Here is a 24,708-nt window from a genome sequence, read left to right as displayed (position 1 = left end):
CTTGTAGAACACTCTTTTCAGACTTGAAAATTATGCCATTTCCTTGCCTATTTATTTTCAACTCGGTCGTGCATATAAAGCGAACCTGTCTGACTATTCTTTGTCTAGAGGTAGAATTTTAAATAAAAAATCCTTTCATAAGATAACAGAATATTTAAATTGCGGCGTTTTATATTTATTCCCATAATTCGTATTTAATTGTTTGTTAAAAGCTGTAGTTTTCTTATATTATTAGTCTTTAGTTAATTGTAGATTTTTTATTGTTTTTTCTTAAGGCCTTTTAAAAGTTGTATGTTTAGATCTTATAGTTTTATTTTTTGACATTATTCGATACTTATTTGTATGAGTTTATGGAAATAAATATTTGAGTATTGAGTATTAAAATTTTGCTTTTCTCTCATTTAACCGCCCTCGTATCTCCTATACTTTTGGAAATAACAATAATCACACTCTAACTCTTGAATGTAGCGTTAAGAGAAAAAAAATATTCCGCACACCTTGAGGAAATTTTTTTAGTATGATTCTTTTATTTTAAATAAATCCACCTAAAAATATTTCTTAGCGATGCGTCAGGGCGAAGATAAGTGTTTTGCAATGGTTTTTTTAAATTACCACTAGGATAGGCACCACCTTCCAAATTCTTCACTTTTTTCCATAGTGGCCAGAATCAACTCACCACCGTAACTTATTTTGTCTTGTTGTACCTGAAATATTTATACTGAAAAACCTTCTGGCCAGAGGCGATAATTTTTTTTTATTCGCACTACCATTTTATTAGCTCTACCATACATTTGCTGCTTTTTTGTGTTTGATTGTACTAGAATCAAACTTTGCAAAGCAAAAGCCAAATATTAATATTTTAAAAAACTATGGGAAATATTTTTTTGTATTTTACGCTGATGATAATTCTATCTATTATCTACCATTTTTTTTTAAATTTTAGGCAAGTAGTATATTTTTAGTATATAACATTTAAAATAAAACGTAATCAACCAGTTGTTTTAAAGCTCATATATTTAGAATAGTAAACAAATAATTTAAAATACATTAGCAATTTGACCTAGTCTCACTATATTAAAATATTTTATAAAATATAATATACAATACTTAAAAATCCTTTTTACTTGCATATATACCCGTCCTCATAATTTATTTACACTATAACCTATTTCAATCTTACGATTAATCACAACCCTTTTTAAGTGTATTTTTTCTTTAATTAGTTATTATAGATATTTAATTCAGATGTTTTTATATTAAAATTATTTAATAATAACGTCAACCAATCCCTTCAAATTATTACGTCCATCAATTTATAAATGCTTAACCTTATAACTTAAACTACAAAAAGCCAAAGTCCTAAAAAGAATCATATTAACTACAATCCAACCAACATCCACCCAATACGGTAGTTTGTCCATTCCGATATCTGCCAGAAGTTTCGAAGGTTCCGTATATAAGCAATATATTTCTTCCTCTGGACAAATGAGGGTTTCTCTGTTGTATCCGTAGATCGCTTGCATTAAACCTTCCATAGAAAAACTTAAGTACGATAAATTGGACATAAAGTAAAGCACTTTGTTCATGTGTGGAAAGAAACACAGGAAACCTGCTACTGATAACATTAGGACTGTGGTAATGGCTCCCCAGAATGTACCGTTCTATAAATAAATAAAAATAATTTTAGCATATTACTGTATTTAGGATATTCGCTATGATTTTAACTAAAAGCAACTGAGTATCTTACGAAAAACAAGTAACTAAGTACTTAAGTTTTAGGTTAAAAGTTATAAATTAAATGGTTAATAAAAGTTATAACTAAATTTTAAAAAAGAATTCCAAACCAGAGACTCTGATTGAGAATCAATGCAGTTCTAAATGCAGTATTAAAAAAATAGCGTAAAAACAGATTCTTAATTTTGAAAGCCGGGTAACGTATAATAGAAGCCATAAAAACGCGTATTGCCGAATAAAATAAAGCAATTTTTTGCATGCAGAAGTAATTCAAACCTCATATTCCGTTTATCTTTTAACTACTTTTTTAGGCCGGGATGTAGTTGATATTCTTGACATAGTTAATTCCTTATGATCAAGAAATTTACAAGTTAAGTTGCGTTAAAACTTTTAAATTTCTTGAAATGGACTAAAATTCCTCAATATCTAGATTTCTCACAGTGATAGATTTTGCTTACATCAGAGGTTATAATTTCTTATTCTCTAGTTTCAAAGCAATTATTCATTGGCATTTGAAGAACCAAAGCAGTTAAGTTAGAATAAAAAATTAAATATTTCTAATGGTGACATTATATCATATTTAAAAACTTGAGTTTTTAAACATGATGAACATAAACATGAAACACGTGTAATAGTTTTTAAAAATAAACACACTCTGAGACCGTTGACTTTGTGTCACTTCAACCTCTGAATATATATTATTAGGAGGTCTCTTTGAGAAAAATTGACTATTTTTTTAAAAGCAATAATGATAACAATTGGAACAACAGGGCTGATACTAAAATTTCTATTTAAAGCTTAAGCAAACTTGCTTTTCTTAAGCTTGCTTGTTCCAATTGATATTTTCTGCTGTAAGTAAGTCTTTTTCTATTTCTTTGAAATGATCACATAAGATTGAAACGCAGTATACATTTGCCAGTTTGAACTTGACCTTCTGGAGAAAATGGAAATTACAAAAGCTAAAAAAAGACCTGTTCTCGTGTGTTTGAATGACGTGTTTACTTTTGAACCTAAATTATTTTTTAATAATTTAATTTAGCTAAGTATCGTTTAACATTTTCCTTGTAGTCACTTTCTTCAATTTACATTGGCTAACGTGTTAAGTTGTTTTAGCAATAGGTCCGTATAGCCGATAGGTTTTACACTTATACTTCTAACCTTGTTGTACCGGGTTTGATTCTCGTTGAGTCTATGTTGTTGCGTTCCACTTTTTGATTTTTTATTTTTTGCTTTGTACAATTATAACCTTAAAATTATTGTTTATTTATGTACTGTGAAGTGTGTGGATGGCTTTTATTGTTTTTTTTATTGTTTTATGTAAGTTTTTAGTTTTTTGTTTAAGTAATATTTTTATTTTAGGCCTTATGATGCTCTAACTAGAGCGAAACACGTGTTGCCCGTTTTATTACATATTGTGAAACCGTGACTTTGTATTTTTCTTTGTTTTTCGTCAATTTTGTATGTTGGTCTCTTAGAGAATAATGTATGAGATTTTTGTATTTGATCACATAAGAGATAAGAGATGGTGCAATGGAATTAGTCGTTGACTTTGGTTAAATATCAATTTATTAAGTCTAAAAATTTTAAAAAATATCTAATTAGCTCCGCCCTTTTGGCACGCAGAAGGGGTTTTGGTAATACCTGAGGTCTGTCCCTTGGGATTAATAGTCCATTGTCAAACATACGAGGGCTACCGCTTAGTGGTCCTGCACCGAAAAAGCAAGAATTCTAATGCAACTAGATAGACTTAAACGCCTAAGGATGCCTAAGCATCATGGAATCTATGCAAACCGACCAACCTCAGCCGTTAAGACTCTGTTAAACCTTCCGCCGTAAGATCTTATTATGAGGTTCGATAAAATAAGGACTGCGTACAGGCTATAAGTGCTTAATCCTACATGAAAACTAGTAATATAAAAATTTGTCCACAGGCCATACAGAAATTCTGCATTATTAAAAAGAGGAACCATATGTTATATAGACTCGATAATAAACAACAGAGCTGGTGAAGGCATGCTCTTTTCTTCCAGGTTGAAGTTTTTGGCTTTGATGCAGAGAAAATAATGTAAAATGCGTATAGCGCAGCACAATTGTACCTTAGACATCAAATACGGCATTAACAGTAATAGGCTAAAAAGATAAGATTTTATTGGATTGTAGACAATTTTTTTAAACCATTTTCGAAAATAATGGATGAGCTCTAATCTACAAAAAAATATTAGGGAAAAAAAGCTATATGCTAACTTACTTCAACAACCAAATAATATAGACATTAAAAATAAATATAACGCATATAAACATAAATTAAAATCCCAAATAAAAAATAGTAAGAAACAATATTTTAAAATGCAAATCAACCAAAATTCTACATCAAAATCAAAACTTTGAGACTGCATAAATAAAATTTTAACAAAACTAAATCAAAAACTGAAAGACGCCAAATAAAATCTACAAACGGTAATATATACACTGAGAAACAGACTATTTCAAATAAATTCAATAACTCCTACAGCATCCCAGATGAAAATCTTGGTAAAAAAAAATAAAAACCTATTAAATTATAAGAACGACATTTAATATCTAAAAAATTCTATGATTTTAAGACATGTGTCAATCTTTGAAGTCAATCGAACTATAATAAATCTTAAAATAAAAAAATTGCCTGGATGGGACAATATAAGAAGTGAATGCTTAAAGCAAATATCGACAGAAATTTCACCAATTTTGACCTAGATAAGAAATAAATCGTTTGATACAGGGCGCTTTCCAGACTGTCTTAAAATTGGAAATATTAAACCCTTATATAAAAGTGGTGATAAAAAAGAAATATCAAATTACATACCTGTCTCACTTTTATCAGTATTTAAAAAAAATTTTGAACAACTAATAGTTAAAAAAACTACAAATTTCTTAACTAAATTCAAGGCATTATTAGACTTGCAATTTGGTTTCAGGAAAGGCAGATCTACGCAGGATGCAATTAAATTTTTAACATCACAAATATCTGATGCACTAGATAATAGTGAAGCTTGCTTATGCCTGTTTGTGAATCTTTCGAAAGCTTTTGATACTGTCTAGCATGAGACACTCTTAAAAAAACTACACAGCTGTTGACTCCGAAGTAAAGTGTTCGACTTTCTTAAAAGCTACGTAATAAATAGAACTCAGCGTGTTGACACCAATGGAACTATAAGCAGTGAGAGAGATGTTAGGTTAGGTCATACCACAGGGAACTGTGTTGGGTCCTTTACTTTTTACAATTTATGTAACATACTTAATCTTAAGTCAGTTTTGCAGATGATACCGTTTTACTGGGATGAGCAAAGTCTTGGCAAATTGTAACAACACAAATTGAAAAAAACTTTGTGGAATTAAAAAACTGGTTTGAACACAATAAATTAACTCTACATATATAAGAAACTAAATACGCGTCTTTTGCAACTTACAGAAATACCATTCCAAGGCTTGGCAACCTTAAGATAAGAGATTGTGAAATACCCAAAGCAGCATCTTTTAAATAACTGGGTATTAAAATTGACAATTTATTTAAATAGGACATTCATATCGATGAAGTGGTTCAAAAGTTAAGGGGACTCCTCTTAAAATACATGTACCTTCGAGACTACCGAATATCTAAAAATTGTATATATGACTCTTGTACAAAGTCATTAAGTTTATGGTATTTTGGGATATGGAAGCGTTTCTGAAACACATATTCAAAAATTAAAATCAACTCAAAAATGGTTTTAAAAAAATAATTTTTGGCAGAGACAGAACACATCCCACTGATTTCTGAAAGTAAGATATTAGATTTGCGTCAACTCTATTGCTTGGAAATCCTTAAATATATAAAGAAAAACAAGATAGAGTTAAATATTAACCAAAGTTCATCTACTAGGCAAAACAACTTGGCATATTCAACCACGACTCGTAAAACTTATGGCCAAAAGGATTTAAAGTATTATGCTCCAAGACTGTATAACATCCTCACAAATGATATAATTCTATGGCTGAAAGCTTTGACTCTTACAAATGCAAAACCAAAAACTGAATATTTTCAGAGGGTGGAGAAGTTTTTAATGACTTAATAAATCTGAAATACATGAAATTAATGCTTTTTGTTTTGAACGGATTTTGAAATATTAAATTACATGGAATACTATTGCATATTGTACTGATTATACTCTGAAATGACCTTTCTAATCCTGATTAAAGACTGTTTATCCAATAAGGACAATTAACTAAATTTAATATTTACCCGATTATGTAACCACAAATCACGCACAAGTGCTTAGTGTGCTTTCAGTGATATTTCTAAACGTTTATGTTCTTATTTATTATAGTAAATTATAGGTACTGGTTAAGAAATGCTTCGGCTCTCTTGCTAGATTGGGATTCGCAAAACTGCAGGTCTTATAGGCCTTAAGCCTATAAAAGCGAAATGTGGAGTCACTACCAATAAAGATATCAATTTTACATCCTATTATTAGATAACCCGAAGTGCCACTGTTGTTGGGAGGAGAAAGAAACTGCAGCATCATCGGAAAATATCGAGCACACGCGTTTAAATATCTAGGCAACATTCATAGTTTCCCTGAGACATATCGGAGCAACTCATGGGCTTCGATGGGGTAAAACGGGTCGGAGGAGACATATGTGGGCAACAACCCTTTTGACTGCCCACTGCCGCAATTCAATTGCGTGCACTCAGAAACAATATCAGAAATAGTTTATTACATACTGCATACGCAAAATCGAAAAGCATTTCTATAGGTTAACTAGTAACTAAACACTATCTTTTGATGTCTTTGCTACTCTGCAAGCGATTCTTTAATTCATTCTCCAACGGAGATTCTTCTACATCTAAGGCCTAAAAGAATATTTCTAATATAGACACTGTAAAAATTTACAATTATTCCTTGTTATTATGTATATGTATGCATGTGTATCGCCCTAAGTTTTAATTGACCTAAAGCAAATATATTTTCAAGTAGTTATCATCTGAAATTCATGAGAGGTAACATAGAATTCCATAAACCACAATCAATTATTGTCAATTAATTAATAGAAAACAATTAACTAAGATGAATTATAGAAAGATTTGCTCTTGAAATTTCATATTAAGTCGATATTTTGCAACTATACTAAAGTCATATTTTATTGAATTACAAGAAATAATCCATCTTTTCTCAAAGAGACCGACTTACATTAAATAGTAATGAAATAAACTTTAAGTTACAGATCTCAAATTTATTAAAGTCAGAGGATTACACGTGTTTCGTCAATACTAAGCATCATCAGATCCACTTGTGTATTCACTAATAAAAAGAACAAAAAAAGAAGCAGAGAACAACACTACATGATACAAGTCGAGGGTAGAAATTAAGTTCAAACTGGTAAAATCGAACATAGACAATAATCAAATATTTCTTATACTTTTTCATTTTACATATTTTTTGCCTATTAATATGTTTATCTAATTCTTGGCAACTTATTTACTTACAATTGGATTTACTAATGCGCCATACATAATGCCCATACCAGCTGCCACCTGACCAACCAAACATTGGATAAGCAGAACCATGAGAAATCTGCTCCACTCCAAAGGCTGGGAACTGATAACGTAAGACCCTACAGTATAAGCCATCGAAAATGCCACCTAAAAGTTACTCATCATTTTTATTTTAACCCATTTTATTAATATTGGTAATTACCTGCATAGGTACGTCAGCTGCTAAAAATGCTGCATAAAACGTCCGTAGCTTATACCATCGGTTAAAATGCTCTTTTTTGATAATTAAGAGTTCTTGAGGAACTAAAAGGTGTCCAAACACGTTGCTAGTAGTTTATTCTTATAATATTTTTTAACTTACATCTTAGAGCAGCTGGCATAATTGCTGTATAAGTGATATAAACGCAACTAATAATAAGGAATGATACGTTTTGGATAGTTTTTGATGCTTCGTATCCACTTCTTTGAAACGTTATTCCTAAAAATATTCCTACTAGGAGATGGATCATCAATTTCAGCTTTACCACAGTCTAAAACATAAATGTTTAATTATATTAAGATAAACTAATAATAAGATGTTACTTACCCAATCCCTGTATGAGTACATGAGTTGTTTCCTAACTAAAATGAAAAATCTTTCATATTCCGAAGGCCTTTTTCTAACTGAATCGCATTGCTCTATTGGGTAAAAGTAAGAATCTTTACGTGTAATATCCATTTCGCACTCTTTTTCTTTTTCACCTTAAAAATAAAAGGACAATAAAAATTGTTTTTGTGTAAAAAAGTATAGCAATTCTCCCTTTGTTGCGAATGGGAATTTTAAAAAATAAAATGAATAAAAAAAGGATTTTATACCGAATAACAATACCGAAGCATTACAATCTTAGAATCCCTAGGTAATATTGTATTCTTATTTAAAAACAAAACTGAGAAAAAATATTTCAACATATATTTCATAAAAGAGCTGAAAAATATTAGGAATTACTTTTTTTACAATAAGCAATTTTCCCACACCTTAATATTGTAAAAGAAAGTAATTAAATCCTAAGACAAAGAGGTGAGTTTTCCTTAAACTTGCTTGACAATATTTCAAGCTTTGTTCAAACTAGAAAAAATTGTACAGTTTTCTTACTCCTTGAATCTAATGCGGAATTTTATTTTGATACCTATATTTAATTTAATTACAAAAAAACTTGAGGAAAATCATTGGACTCTAATGATAATAATACTGGTAGTATTATAAATAGCCCTAAACTGCTCACATAGGACCCACATGCACGCTCAAAGAACGACGTATACTATCAGACAAAAGTAAACTAAATATTTCAACATAACACTTGTTTCTAAACCAATAAAATTAATAGGGAGTAAATTATCTCTTATTGGCAATAACCTCGCGACATGGGTTTGACATGGATTCCAAAAGTTTCATAATGGTTTCTTCTCCAATGGAATTTTAGGTCTCTTGCAAAACTTTTATTAAATAATTTTTATTCCTGATCTGATCTTGTCTTATACGTCGGTCTAGTTCCTCCAAAGATTTTCAATAGGGTTTAGATCGGGACTTTGTGCAGAAAAGATCATAACCCTAATCTTTTCTTTTAAAAATGATTCTTGAATTACTTTTGTTTTATGTTTAGGGTCATTATACTGCTGATGATATATCAGCAATCAATGATGAATTGTGTTCAGCAAATGGAAGCATTACATTTTTTAGATACACAAATCGATCCATAATATCCTCAATAATATGTAATGGTTCTATACCGTACCCAGAAAACCAACCCCATATCATGCAGAATCCAACACCATGCTTTACATTATTGGCTTTGTATACTTTGGGTCAATTTTTTTGCCTTCTGGGCGATGTACCCACGATAAAACCCAAATAAATTTAATTTAATTTCATCAGTAAAAAGAACTTTTTTCCAGTCGTTGGATGTCCAATGCAAATATTTTTTCACAAAGTTGAGTCGGGCCATCTGGCTCTTCCTGCTGATTAGCGGTTTTTAGCGGCTCTTCTACTGAATCATTCTGCTTCCCTTAGACGTCTTTGTATGGTCCTAAAATTATAAACCAGGCAATTTACTTTAAATTTTATTTGCCGATTTCTCGGGGAACAAACCGGGCTATTTTTTTTGTGATCATTTAAATTTTTTTTTGTTGTTTTTCTCGGGCGACCACTTTTTTATTGCTTTTTAACAAATTTTGTGTTTTGAAATTAGAAACTGTCTTGTTTATTACAGATTTATGCAAAATAAGCATTTTGCTAATGTCAACTTGTCGTACACCACTCTTGTGGGTATCAACTATTTTTGTGTGAATATCTTCCGACAAATATCTTCTGCGAGGCAAATTGACTAAAAACCTATTATTAGATCCATCACGTAAAGCGAGGTAATTTTAGACAAACAAGAGAAAATACAATTCCGGTTTCTGGTAGATAGGATCAGAATCAAAAACACAATAATGCGGGCCGTAAATTTCTCACTAAGATCTTCTTCTACTATTGCGAACCCAGTTATCGTTTAATTTTGCGTGCGCATCACCTCATTTGGGAAGCGCGGAAATCAGTCTCCTTACCTCCAATCCCCTTCGGCCCTATGGTTATAAAGTTTGTTTGCCTTCTTAAAAAGTTGACAGATGTCTTCAGAATGGCAGACGTTCGATCATCTGACATAAAACAGATAACAAGAGTAATAAAGACAACAATAAAAACGTACGGTTTAGTATGTTCGATTCCCATTGCCAATCAGAGTCGTCGCCATTATCAACCTGTGGAGGTGAGGTTACGCATGAGAAAGCGAGATCGAAAGATTTACAATTTGGGCGTGGGCGGCAAAAGCTCCTAGTGATCCGAGCGTTAGTCAACAAAGCGTTGATGCCACGCCACTGATTTGACTTGAAATAATAGCTTTAAAATTTAGCAAATTGCGATCATAGATTGTAGATTGTAGATTGAGAAGGGAGTCGTTTCGGCTGATCCGCGGCTCAGCACTGCTACCTGTGAGATATTTTGTGCATAACTCTACTTGTCTTAGTTTGTCTCAAAAAGTCTTAGACTTCTGCCGTACAGAGCTATATTTTTGAGAGGTAGTTGTCCCACTTCTTGAGGTGTTGGTTGTACCCCTTCCAGGTACTTGAGCCTCTTGCAGAGTTGGGTCGGGCATTCACAGAGCAGGTGTTCTGCTGTTTCTGTGGCATTGCTGCAGAATCTACATTGGTCGTCCTCTGTTATACATATTGCCTTTAGGTGATATTTCACTGGGCAATGACCGGTTAGGAGTCCGACTGCTGTTCTGATGTCTGATCTGTTCATGTCTAGGAGCTGTTCAGCTCTTTTTCTAGAAGTGGTTATAAACTTTTTTGCCTGTCTTAGTCCTGGTGCTCTTCTCCAGTGCGACAGCAATTGTTCTTTTTCCCACCTGTTTAGGTCTTCGGTGATGTGGGTCTTCATTAAACCACAGTATGGCTCTGGACCATAGTATGGTGTTTGAGTCCCTTTTTTTGCAAGGCGATCGGCTTCTTCGTTCCCCTCTATACCCCGGTGGCCAGGTAGCCACATTAGTGTTACTTGATTCTTTGTTGTAAGGCGCTTTAGGGTTTGTTTGCACTCCCAGACTAGCTTTGAATCACATTTAAAAGCTTTCAGGGCCTTTAGAGCAGTTTGGCTGTCTGATAGTATAAATATGTGTTTTCTTTGGAGCCCTTGGTTGATGCACTCTTCTGCGCATATGTCTATGGCAAGCACTTCAGCTTGAAAGATGTTAGGGTATTTGCCCAGTGACTTTGAGATCTTAATGTTAGGGCCTGGCACGCCCAGTCCTGCTCCTTCTGTTAGTTTGGAACCGTCTGTGTACCATAGCGATGCATTGTCGGCTTTTGGTACTTCTTTTTTCTCCCATGATTGGCGATCATCTATGATCACTTCGAATGGAATTTCTAGATCCAGCATGGCCGTTATGTGGTCACGTAGTTTGCTGGCATTTTCCAGTTTAATTTCTTCGAGGATGCGCAGGTGACCACTTAAATCCCCAGGCTTGAATTTGCCGGTTTGGAAAAGCCTGTGAGCACTGTTAATTGCCTCTTTTTTCACGCTTATGTGAAGTGGAGGCATGTTTAGCAGTGTCTCCAAGGCTGTGGTAGGACAAGTAGACATTGCCCCGGTTATTCCTAGACATATCAGCCTTTGGACTTTGTTTAATTTGGTCTGTGCGGTTGTTTGTTTAGTCTTCGGCCACCATACCAGCGAAGCGTATGTGATGATGGGCTTAATGACTGTTTGGTAGATCCAGTATACCATTTTCGGTTTTAGCCCCCATGTCTTGCCAACGAGTTTGCGGCATGTCCAGATTGCCACTATGGCTTTGGAAATGGTCATGTCTAGATGATTGTTCCAAGTTCGTTTGTGGTCCAAGGTAACCCCCAGGTATTTCACCTCATTAGAAAATGTTAGCTGAGTTCCGTTTAATATAGGTGCTCTGAGTTCTAGCTTCCTTCTTCTGGTAAATGGCACTAAAATTGTTTTTCTAGGATTTAAAGATAATCCTTCAGTTTCGCCCCAGTTTTGTATAGTATTTAGGGCACCTTGCATTCGATTCGATATTACGCCCTCGTGCTTTCCCCTAACTATTACTACCAGGTCATCTGCGTAGCCTAGAACTGTGAATCCGGATCTACTTAATATGTTAAGAATTTTGTTTACTACTAATGTCCACAGTAGAGGTGACAGAACCCCTCCTTGGGGACATCCTTTTACTGTGGTTACTGTTGCTGTCGCTCCATTTATTTCTGCTGTGATGGAGCGGTGCTTGAGCATTGATCCTGTCCACTTTACGATGGGGGCCTCCACCCCCCAGTCTTGCAAGGCTTTTGTTATGGACAGGTGTGAGATATTGTCGAATGCTCCCTCTATGTCAATGAATGCAGTAAGAGCAATTTCTTTGCAGTCGTTTGACTTTTCTATGTCTCTTACGAGGCAGTGCAGTGCACTTATTGTAGATTTGCTTGGTAGGCAAATTGTCTAGGGTGGAGCGGTGTTCTAGAAAGAGTTACGCTTCTTATTGCGATCATAAGTAGAACTCTCCTGAAAACGTTCTGTTAGAAATTCGACTGTCAATTAAAAAACTTCCATGTTTAAAATTAAGACGTAACAAAAAATGCAGATAAAACGAGACAAAATTTTAATTGCTATATCTGTCATAGAAGTAATTAGCCTGACAATAAGAAAGCGTATACAGGTTGGAGAATTGAAGATTTTGCGATTGTCCAAAATAATAGCAACACTGCTTCCTCTCGTCGATAAGCTGCAGCATCCGGTCATTTAACAGATATTTATGTTTTTAATTTTTTATATTAGATTTTATTAGAATAACATTAATAATATGCATGCCGATAATATTATTGTTCTGCATGCTGAACTGTTCAACTTTAAAGCGCTATGATCTCAGCTTATTATTATAGATGTTTATACTTCTTTCTAAAGAGTTCAAATTATTAAATGGTTTTTTAAAGGTATGGAGGCAATTCCAATAATGCAACACCAAAGAACCTTTTATTAAAAGGATTCAGAAGCAAGAGCGACTGGAAGATATTATTTGTATTGCCTTAGAAATAGATTTAACAAAATCAAGTACCAATTTGAAGAGGAACTGGTTATGGACAGGTATTATCAGTATTTGGAAAAAACATGGGTACAAATGTTCTGAAAATTCCAAAACTCAGCAGATATTTCTTAAAGATCAGTGACGAAGAATGGAATTTTGTGAATGCATTATGGAAAAATCAAATAGAAATTAAATTTTATTACGAAATATTTTATTTTCAGATGAATCTTCTTATTCATTACATGGAAAATACAATCCTTCCAGTGTTTGATATTGGTCTTCCAGTCTTTGATATAGGAAAATGAGCAGAGAAGTTGTATTCCATACATCCTCAAAAATTGAATGTCTGACCTGGTATTTTGTGCAGCCATATTATAGGGCCATTTTTGATGCTGCAAAACTAAGTTCTTTCTGCCATTCAAATTTTCTTGCTACGAAACAAGTATAAATAATTAATAAAAAAACCCTACAAGAAATACTTGGACTATCATAAATAATTGGTCAATTAATCTTAACATTGAAGAGAACAGCAGTATTAGATTAAGAAACTCAGATATTTGTTGCCCAAATACAGTAACGAATTCTTAATGTAAAGAATGCTATTGGTTCTACACATAGATTTAAAAGTTATGCATCACCCTAAATTTCCGAAAGTTTTTATTTTATCGCCAGAAATTATTTTTTCCTAATAAAGTTACTGGATAAATTTTTAATGACGTGTATTTCCACCTCTAGCGTTTATGCAAGCTTGGGGTGATTTCCTAGGTGGGTTTTTGCCTGCTATCACTGCCCTGGAAAGCATGTTGCAACCATATTCTATGGGATTCATATCTAGCGATAGTGCCGGCCAGTTCAAATGATTGATACCTTCCGATTCTAGATATTCATTAACAGCTCTGGTATGGTGAGGCTGGGCAGTAACATCCATAAAGCCTCAACAACAGCTCCTCGTTATAGTGGGGTGTGAGGGCTTAGAATTCCCTCATGATCAGTCACCAGTCATTGTGCCTTGAATATAAATTGATTCTGTACGACCATTAGATATGATACCAGCCCAGAACATAGCACTTGCAAAGAGTGATACGGGGCTATGCATGAATAAGCTGGGTGTCGCTTATAGGCTCCCTCCATACCTGTATCCTTTGACTATCCTGCAGCAAAAAATTATTGTTTCCTCAAAAAAAACACCGAATTTCAAAATTCAACGGGTAAAGCCATGTGCTCCTATGCCCACCGTAGTCGACGAACTTTGTGCTTAGGTTATAGTCAGTCTTAATGGTTTGCAACAAACCTGTTACTAGTCTTCGCACTGTAGAGGCTGATATTTAAACTCTTCGGATGGTTAAGTGAATATAACGGCTTTGTTGTTGATTAGTTACATGCCTTCCACGCTTTTTGGTCGATCAAAAAGAGAATTATTCTAGAAATAATGATTCAAAGTGACACATGACTTTACCAAACTCCAACTCTATTAGCCACGAATCTTTAAGAGTTGCCTTTTTTAAGTAAAGATACTATTTTTGAACGATCAGTTTCACTATTGACTTGTCGACACATCTTTTCACGTGAACTCGTAAAATATAACTGTCTGTAATTTTTATGTAATCATGATTATAGAACACTGAAAGAAACAGAAGCCTCAGCCACTGAATACTTTTACATTATTAGTCAATACTTTTAGACACAATCAAATACTATCTGACATACGAGATCTATGGCCAATCGTTAAAGTTCTTCTTTCTATAGCAACAAACATAGTAAATGATTAGATGCGATTATACTGATTCAACAAATTTTTTTCAGAGACTAATTTTATTTATATCGATAAGATCTTTGGAAAAATGTTAACTCTAAATTATATGCAGAAATAAGAATATATACTTAATAAATTAAAGTGAGTTTTATGTCACTCTTAGTTTTGACAAATTATAAGTCAACTATGAAATAAATGTCCGATTTACTTTTTATGCACATTAAACAAGTAAACTTTAAAAATCCTGAAAAGTATGTAAAGTAAGTACTTTACACGCTACAAAAAAAATATTTGCCTGAGGCTTGTTGTAAAACTTACTGTCTTTTGTAATAATACTGTTCGTCCAATCAAACTCTTTGGCAGCCACTGCAAGTCTATCTACACAGTCACCATGTTCCTCATTGGTAACTTCAATTACTAAAACAAAACTGGTCACATTCCTTTGCAACAGCATTTTTAAATTATCTTACGAAAATCAGCAGGGTTGTGGTATTTTGGGCAGATAAACCCCTGCGAAGCCAAATATGGTACTGTATTAGCAGGAGCACCTTGATATAAGCATTTGCCTTGTGCCATTACATAAACTTGACTAAATGTGTGGTATAAGGTGGCGCTTGGCTGATGTATGGTGCAGACTATCGTTCGTCCTCTTTCTGCTAAAGTTTTGAGTAAGAGAATGCATTGGGTTGCTGCACTGCTATCTAGACCACTAAAAACGATTTTTTTTAAATAAATTTTTGTATAAAAAACTTCTAATTTGTAAAAATTGTTTATCCAAAGGCTATAAATTTTTGTTTTCATTTCTCATCTAAAAATGGATATTTTGAATATCTAGATAAATAACTCTGCAACTTTCAGGTAGAATTGGTTGCTTATTGCAATGATCTAATAATATTATTCACGAATTACAACTACTTTGCTTAAGAACTCATAACCTCAAAACCTAGACAAAATTTTCACTTTTGGAGGTAATCAGAAAAAGAGTATGAATTCATTCGAAGAGTTGGATATAAGATGGATTACTTAAACTGACTGTAACTTATTTTCTGCTTTTATAGAGAAATACATACCACATCTATTTGCAATCTTTAGTAATTGAGTTTTTTTGCTTATTATAGCTTATACTTCTCCTGAAATACTTCTTTTAATTTTGTTCCTCTTTTTAATAAATATTTTTTAGCCTTCTTTAGTCTTTTAAAATCTTTAAAGAAGCACAGATAATAATGCAGTTTGTGTTTTTTTTAAATAAGCATAAATCTAACACAATAGTCTGTCAGATGTAGGAAGGCTAAATCATTAAGTACGATTAATTTAAAAGGTTATAACTTAAAAGGCATCAAGCTTAAATGGATAAAATTATAGTATATAGAAAAGTTCAAAATATCTCAATAACGTCAAAATATCACAAAATCATTCCTGATGGCGTCTTTTAAAGATCAGTACTGAGTACAGAACTCATCTATGTTAACGAACTTTGATACTTTTAGGACAAATTAAAGCATTTGCAGGTGATTGAAAAACATAATGGCAATCATTTAAGGGGGCCTAAAACAATTAGAGAATCTAGTAAGACTTAAGCGTAACAATTGATAATTAACCCCAATAAGTATCGAAATATGTTAGTTAACAGGGTGTTTCAGAACTATGGGATCAAACTTCTAGGGGTTGTTCAGTGCAACAGTAGAATCTATTTGAGTATAGGAACCCATGTCCGGAAATGTGTCACTACGCCACTACGGCCCTAAGATGCGTTTAAATTTAGAAAAAATATTTATTAATTACCTAAATGGGATCTGATGCATTTATTTTTACCTTTTGTATATGATACCATCACAACAATTGTTCAAAATGTCTTCCTCCAACCTCAATACACTGATTTAAACGCCGCACATGGTTTCAGCGGACTACACTAAAAATTTGATCCTCGTTTTGAATGATTTCAAAGGCTGCTATTATTCGTCCAATTAAATCTAGCTCTGATTCTACTGGAGTTTCGTAGACTAAGGACTTTACATGCTCCAAAACTTCCTCCAAGAAACGCAGATAAATAAGTCCTGTTAACCGCTCCGGTAGAAGGTATGGCCCAATTAAATAATCATCAACAATGCCTGCCCATACGTTGACAGACCAACGATTCTGATGTTTTCTTGGAACAATTGCATAAGGATTTTCTTCGTCCCAAACGTGGCTATTCCTACTATTGAAAATACCCTCTTTTGTGAAAGAGGCTTCATCGGTCCACAAAACATATCGTAAAAAATTTGGTTGTGCAATGATGTGATCCAGAAGCCATCGACAAAATTGAACTCTAGGATGATAATCGGCTGCAGTCATACCTTGAACTTTCTGGAAGTGGTAAGGATGGAGTTGTTGCTCGTGTAGTACCCGCCAGACAGAAGCGTTACTCGTATTCATATTCTTAGAGACGTTACGTGTGCTATTTGATGGTTCATCGGCAACTCGCTGAAGTACCTCTTCTTCAAATTCGACCGTTCTTACGGTTCGAGCAACACCAGTATCATGCATCTTGGTCTTAAACATGCCTGTCTCAGCGAGCCGCCGATAAACCGCAATAAACTTTTTGTATCCAGGATGCTGTCGTTCGGGATAACGTTCATGATATAACCAAAGTATATAGATTTCAACTGTTAGAGTTAGACTGTGATATAACCGCGATGCTGCTCGTGCATTGCAGTTTGTTGCTTCGTATGCCAAATGCATATCCGCCAATTCTTGATTGGTAAAGTTTTCCAGTAGCAATAAATGTTTAAAAGCTGTAAGCTATAAAATTTTTAAACATGACATTGATAAGCGTTGATTTTAAACAATTGTTGTTATGGTATCATGTACAAAAGGTAAAAATAAATGCAGCAGATCCAATTTAGGTAATTTATGTTTTTTAAAAAATTTAACGAATCTTAGGGCCGTAGTGGCGTAGTGACGCATTTCCGGACATGGGATCCTATACTCAAATTTATTCTTCTGTTGCACTGAACAATCCCCAGAAGTTTGATCCCAGAGTTATTATATACACCCTGTATATAACGACTATCCCTTGAATATTTACTTTTCCTAAAATACTCTGAATAAAACACAAACATTAAGGTTAATGCTAGGGAATTTGTTAGAGCTATTGCAAAAACCTCGGTACCGTAATTCTTGAATACAAAATATTGTCAATTTTTATCCACACTCTCTACGTGTAAGTTCTCCTGATACCAATCAATAAATTTTGAAATTTCTCAGGGTTCGGCCTTAGTTTAGCTTAGGCCTTACCATTTTATAAAATAACTCAAACCTTCTCTTACTTAGTCGATACATTCTGGATAAACTTTAGGGCACAAATAGCCGATGTTACTTTAATTTGTTATTAGACAATCTAGAAAATTATTAATTAATTGATCCTTATATTTTCCACTTTTGTCAGTAAACCATGCACGATCGCGTTCTGGGGATATTTTTCTTATTCTTACTTCAAGTCACTATCATTCCTATCATCGGATATCATTCTCCAATAAGAAATTTTAATATTTTTTAATAAAAAAACAGTCCGCTACTGCATTTTTCTAAAATAAATTTAATTTGTTAAATCCCTGTTTAGTTTTAAGCAAATTTGTATTCTTGAGTTTCTTTTATATTTTGATGCCCTATTTTTGCTTAAATAAATTAAAACCTTTTTAGATATCACTATTATTATATTTTTTTTTGAATTTTGTTAGTAAGGTAAAAATGAAATACAGCAACAAAAATATGTTTGACGTACTTGCTATAAAAACTTAACTGTAAATATTTCCGTGTAAATATTTTTTGACATAAAATAAATTATAGTTATAAAAATTATTATATAAGTTTTACTTTTAATATTGATTTATGTTAATAACGAAGAATGTGCTGATATGCATTTAGTTTATGGCGAATTATAGTGTGATGTTAGACTAGCTCAACGCAAGTATGCTGAAAAATTTCCTAATAGAAGACATCCATTGCACTCTACGTTGACTGCACCTTATCAGCGGCTGAGAGAGATAGAATGAGTCATTCCAAATAAGCATGGGACAGCAAGATATACCCTATTATTAACGTTGATGATTAGAAATTTGTTTTAGCGACCGTTAAAAAAAAAACCTAAAATTAGTGTAAGTAGCCTACCTGTGGTTCATTCGTCAAAATCAGAGAAACAAGAAAATTTCTATCCATTTCATTTTCAAAAAGTTCAGGCGCTTTTTAGAATATATATATTTTTTTGCAAAACATATTTCCACAACTGCTGCATTTAAATATCCATCTAAATAATTGGTTTATGGATGTCCCGCACACTTTGGTGTAAACGTTTAGCAGTATTTAAATCAGAAATATTAAAATCAATGGATAGGAAAGGGTGGTCCGATTGCTTGGCCTCCTAGATCTCCCGATTTAAATCCCTGTGATTTTTACATTTGGTGGTATTTAAAATCGGAAGTTTATACGGTTGCCATAGAAACTAAAAAATCGAGATCCGCTTTGAGAAAGAATTGGACAGGCTTGCAATAAATGCCAAGAGAAAGTGGGGAATTTGCTGGTTCTTAAAAAGAGCAAGATTGAATCAGATATATGTATGTATTGAATCACATGGCCATCATGTAAAATACTTAATGGAAATATTTGTTTTATTGCTGTTATTATTGTATTTTTTTTAAATAAAATAACGATTTTCTATTTAGTTTAAAGTTTATAAGAAATAAAATTATTTAAACACTAGATTTTATTACCTAGAAATTTCCAATTTATTAGGAGTTTACACTTATAATCACTTGACAACTACTTACAATATATATAGACTTTACCTGCGGTTTACTTCTTCTCCCAGTTATCGTATGAAATGCTGAAAAATTGGATTGATTTTCCAAGAAGACAAAATTTATTTTAAAGTAATAAACTGAAACAAAATAATTTTACTAATTGTTAAATGAATATTATCAAGTTAGAAAAAATGGTTTTTATTAGTTGATCCCAAAACAGTGCCTCAGATAAAACAAAACTCACAAATACAAATTTGCTTAAAACTAAATGAGGATTTTAAAAATAAAATTTATTTTAGAAAAATACAGTAGTCTACTGTTTTTATATTAAAAATTATTTACGATAAAATCTTTACGGATCCAACTGATTAATAGTCACTTTTTCCTATACGTCAAAAAATACCCCGATGCAAACACATCTTAGGTTATTTAAAAAGATTTTTTTTTTAATTTTTAACACCCGGTAGATCTGAAATTAAGACGTTTAGGACATACATTTCACTTAGGTAAAATTCCTCGACATTGAGTATAATAAGAATAAATAGCATTTAAAAACTGAAATAGATTAAAATAATCATGACATAAGATACATCAAATTATCGCTTATTTATTTTATTTTTAATCACGATGCATTTTGAATAGTTTTCCCTGCCTGAAACAAGATTTTGTTCTCAATCATGTTTTTTGGTATGATTTTTGAATTAGTTTTTACGATTTATCATGATTTTCAAGTATATCAAAATAATTTTATTTTCCACAGAAAAATATCTAGAGGGCTTAAGTCAGTCGGTCATTTATTAACCCCATTTTTCGATTTTACAGTACTAAAGAGTACAGTACTTAGAATAATAGAATAGAGTTTTTTTCAATTGTTATTGCAGCCCCTGCATGTATGTGAGGTGCAAATATAAAAAATAACACTGCAAATTTATCCTAAACATTGATATTTTATCTTTAAACACTCCTAAACATTTTTGGTAAAAAATTCCCCATATCGAAGGAGCTTCGAAACTCTACAACCCACATGCGCTTTAACGAAAAAGTTTCTGTATTATAAAGGGATAAAAATGTTTAATTATCTTTCTATTGATATCTGATAAGCCACTTTTAAAAATATAGTTACAATGCTTATAAAGAAAAAACTACATATTGGGCGAGTAGTTTGATGAGCAGTTTCAAAGCAATGCATCGGAGATTTTTCTGATTAATAATCCCTTTGTATTGAGTTTTGTGCATAGAGTAGAGAAAAAACTTTTAATAAGTCTAATAGGGCCCTTTTGATTATCGCTAAAGTGTAACAACGTCGTTACTGACACAGCTATAATAGTACTTTACTATTGAACAACAAATGCTATTTATGTTTTTTTTTGTTACAACCAAATTTTGGTTCTTCTGCGGTATATAATCTTTCCAAAATTTCTAAAGGTAGTTTTAAAAATAATTTAAAAAAATAACTCTTTGTTGACTCACATATCAAATGAACAACGAAGAAATTTTCGCAGGAGATGTAATCCTAATTTTATGTTAAGTATCCCAAAATATTTGTAATAATTATTAAATTTTAGTATGATTATTATTAGAAAACTGTCTAATCTAAATCTAGGTCTAGTTCTTTGTACTAGATACTGACTCAAGTGATCGTTCACCAACTGTGTAAATCAAAATTCAAGAGAAAGCAGAAAATAAAAGTCCAGATATTGAAAAGTTTAAATTCAGCTAATGTAGATGTGGGAACTGTTATATAAATTCATTTATTTTCTATCAAATTGGAAGACAAAAAAACAAAAAGTGAGAAAAATAGCTATCAGCAATTATACTTAAAAGAGAAAATATTAATTAAAGACTAAATATTAATAAACCCAAGGACAAAATATACCCCTTAGAATAAGAAATGCTTATTACAGACATCATATATCTCACTGCTAACTCCTCCTGGCCCCAAAAATTGCCAATAAATAATATGAAGCATATCTCAACCCTCAATAGTAATGGATGAACATTAAAAAGTTAACTAGAAATTAAAAATGACAAATAGATATATTAGCAAACCATTTTTAAGAAAAAAAATACTAATCTTTTGTAGTAGATCAGTACAAACATATTTAAATCATCACTTATTACTTTTAATAACAAAATAACAAAAAAAGCTCCTCCAAAAATAGAGAAATTTCGCTCGGTTGTTAGAGAACCAATTTGGCTTTTCAGAAACGATAAGTATAGCATGTGTTGTACGAACAGATGTTACTTTGTAGTAGAGGAATTTACAATAGATTTAAATAATACGAGGGTCAAAAAGCAGGACCTTGTAAGTAACATTTTGAAAAATTTTCAGGAGAGCAATAAAACTGTTTAATTTTTGTAATAAACGACAAGTAATGATTTTTTTCATACATTTATTTATTTAGCAGGAACATAATGACATCAGTCTAGAAAAAAATAATAATTTTTTTTTTTATAAAATAAACTACATTTACGAGGTAGTGTGTCTAAATAATACAGATACGAGGAATTGCATTCTTAAAAAACTACGAAAAAAACACAAATAAATTTTGTGTATTTATTACAGAAAATAAAATAAGAGAATATTCAATATTTTCTGCAAAGGAGTATTAAACATTATAAAAATTTGTGTACTAATACCCTAAACCTATTTCCTAACATAATTAAATACCTATTAACATTCTGATAATATCATCACATTATCAGGTACTTCAAAAAGTTTGCGATCTGGTATTTTTCTAAATTTAAAAACAACATCTTTTTATAATAAAAGTATTTTTTATGTAGCAACCTAATACAAATAAAATTAAATTAAAAAAAACGAAAAATAAAAGCTGACAAAACTTTTCTTGACAAAATATTTTTACTTGTAAGGCAACTGTTCATAAAAACTCCAACAATCTTTAGGAATTGTAGCCTAAATGCTCTGTAAATTATCATACTTTTTTTTCGTAATTGGAAGAGGCGATTGGTAAAGAGGCGGAAATATTACATTGTTAAAGTCAACATTTTTTAAAGTCTTATTAAAGTCTTGTTAAAGTCTTTGGGGAAGGGGGTGAAAGTCTTCGTCAGAAAATTTTAACTTGAATGAAATTTGCCCATTACAATATTGTAACGCTCTAATCTTGGTCACAATAGCCCTATAATTATTCATTCTTGAAGGCCGAATCGAGGAATACTTTAAAAAATCTTTATAGCCGTAGTTTTTGAAAAACTCGTAGCCCATATTATTTACCAAATAGGGATTTTTGATACGTGCTTGCTTAGTGATTTTTAATACATTTTTTACTCCATCTGAGTGTGACCCTTTTCCAAAAACTTTTGCGTAATTGAAACATCATGCTTCTCTGATAAATAAAGAAGAGCATTAGCGAGCACACTATTCCTATTTTGCGCCGTACAGCCATCAGAATAAATAATGATAGGTCTTTTGGCCTCTTGGGTTAAAAGTTGCTCTTGTAAGTAGTCTACTAAAAAGGAACCATAAACAGATGCTTGCCCATCGGCAATAGTTTCGTTAAACCAATAACAAACGGCTTGGTTGTTGACTTAATTATAAATCGTGAAGTTATGGCAACACAATTTCTGTTTATAGTACAACGTGCTAGCTGGTATTTGCGGAGATAGTTTCACAGCTTGCACATCCATGGTAATCATGTGAAACTCACCATTTATCGCCTTCTCCTTATGTATTTCCTTTTCACGTCTTGCTGAATTTTTTTTCTCAATGTGTTCCTTATATTCTTCCGCTTCTATATTTTCGTTCTTATACTTAAAACAGACATCACATTGGTCCTTTCTAGGTCGGAATATTGAGATTTTCATTTCGTCGGCAAGTTTAGTCATTGTAATAATTGACATTGGATTTTGCCCCTTTTTTGGGATTGCCCCATGTAGACACGGTATAAATCGAACCATGACTGAAAAGACTGTTCCAAGTACATTCTGTTGGTATCTTTTCGACAGTAATGTGAAGGAAGCTTGTTTAAGTTTTGAAAAAACTCGGTAAGAAAGTTTCTGTCATTTTTAAAAATATCTTGTTGTTTTTCTTTCCTGCTTATGTCGGTTTGGTTGCTACTAGCCATGCCATTTTCAGAATTCATCGCCCAAGATCGTACGGACCATTCTCCGAGATTAAGGGTATTCAAGTACATGTTCTTACGAACAGTAATGGATTGATTACCGATAATAAAAGAATAATTTAGTATTTGGAATCTACGAAATGAATCGATTTGTTTCGACGGCCTCTTTTTATCGCATACTTTGACAGTATTTCCAACAAACACTATTCGCTGCTCCCAAGTCATATCTTCCCAGAACTTCTTGAATAACTTTTCTCGATCCTCGTTTGAAATAAGAAACCATTTTTTTATAGCATCCTTCACTTTTTCTTTGTTTAAACACTTACACCTTTCTTTTATCTTCCTTTCCTGGCGATTTTTGTTTTGAAACGTATTTTTTTGATTTTTGAGCTTTGTGAATCCCATGTAGCTTTTGCTTACCAGCGTTAGTTTTTTATTAATAGCCCTTTTATTGTATCCTTTTCGCTTTCTATTTTCATGTTCACCTACAGGTTGTTCTTCTAAATCGCTATCCTCTTCTGAAAGTTGCCCTTGCGGTCCTTCATTTGAATTGTCTCCGACCATAATTTCTTCAGATGAGTCGGGGTCATCGGGCTCCATAGCGGCGTCGTAATCAGGATCGGACAATGTGTTTTCTTCGGGTACGTCATCGGTAAATGAATTTGTAATGCTTTCACCCAAACTGGCTTCTACAGAGTTGGTCTTAAGGATGGGATCTGATATCGTAGCTTCTTTGATTTCCATGTTTGCTTTTTGATCGGGAAAGGTGCTGAGAATTCCTGGCTCTGAATGGCTTTCGAATACGACCTCCACATTATTGATTAGTTCAGAAATATTCTCAGGGCTTAGAATTTGGTCCAACTCAAGCTCGAGTAAAGACTCATTGTTAAAATCACTTATATTTGACAAGTTCAGGTCATTTTCTTGTCCTAGGCATTTAGTTACTATATTTAATTTATTTGAGTTTAGATTTATGATATTTAGATTTGGGCTAGACATTATAATTATTGTATTAGTAGCCTTAAACAGCAACTCGTAAGCGGTAATACAATTTAAATTTAAAAAAATGCAGGACCTCGCAAGTGTTACCTGGAAAAAAAATGTGGTTTGGGTAAAGAAAAATTATATTTATAATAAAATAAATTTACCACAAAGGTAATTCTGCAGTTTAGCGGCTTTTGTCAAAACTAATGAAAAATGGTCGGGTTTTTTGCAAAGTGGGTTGATTTCGATATATATTATC

At 32.6% G+C, this 24,708-nt stretch overlaps 1 protein-coding gene across 1 annotated transcript in view; it reads right to left on the bottom strand.

The window, feature by feature from the left end:
* Window positions 1-996: 996 nt before the first annotated feature.
* LOC126738321 (ATP-binding cassette sub-family G member 1) overlaps window positions 997-24,708 on the bottom strand; it is a 103,314-nt gene continuing 79,602 nt past the window's right edge. The window contains exons 5-11 of the mRNA XM_050443590.1: window positions 15,076-15,314; window positions 14,924-15,022; window positions 7,833-7,987; window positions 7,608-7,776; window positions 7,449-7,549; window positions 7,238-7,393; window positions 997-1,661 (exon numbers count right to left, since the gene is read on the bottom strand). Coding sequence (XP_050299547.1) covers window positions 1,314-1,661; window positions 7,238-7,393; window positions 7,449-7,549; window positions 7,608-7,776; window positions 7,833-7,987; window positions 14,924-15,022; window positions 15,076-15,314 — 1,267 coding nt within the window. The 3' untranslated portion in view covers window positions 997-1,313. The remainder of the gene's footprint in view (window positions 1,662-7,237; window positions 7,394-7,448; window positions 7,550-7,607; window positions 7,777-7,832; window positions 7,988-14,923; window positions 15,023-15,075; window positions 15,315-24,708) is intronic.

This window comes from Anthonomus grandis, chromosome 7 (assembly GCF_022605725.1).
Source record: "Anthonomus grandis grandis chromosome 7, icAntGran1.3, whole genome shotgun sequence".
In the NCBI taxonomy this organism is placed as follows: domain Eukaryota; kingdom Metazoa; phylum Arthropoda; class Insecta; order Coleoptera; family Curculionidae; genus Anthonomus; species Anthonomus grandis.
This window is presented reverse-complemented; position numbering and strand designations above follow the sequence as displayed.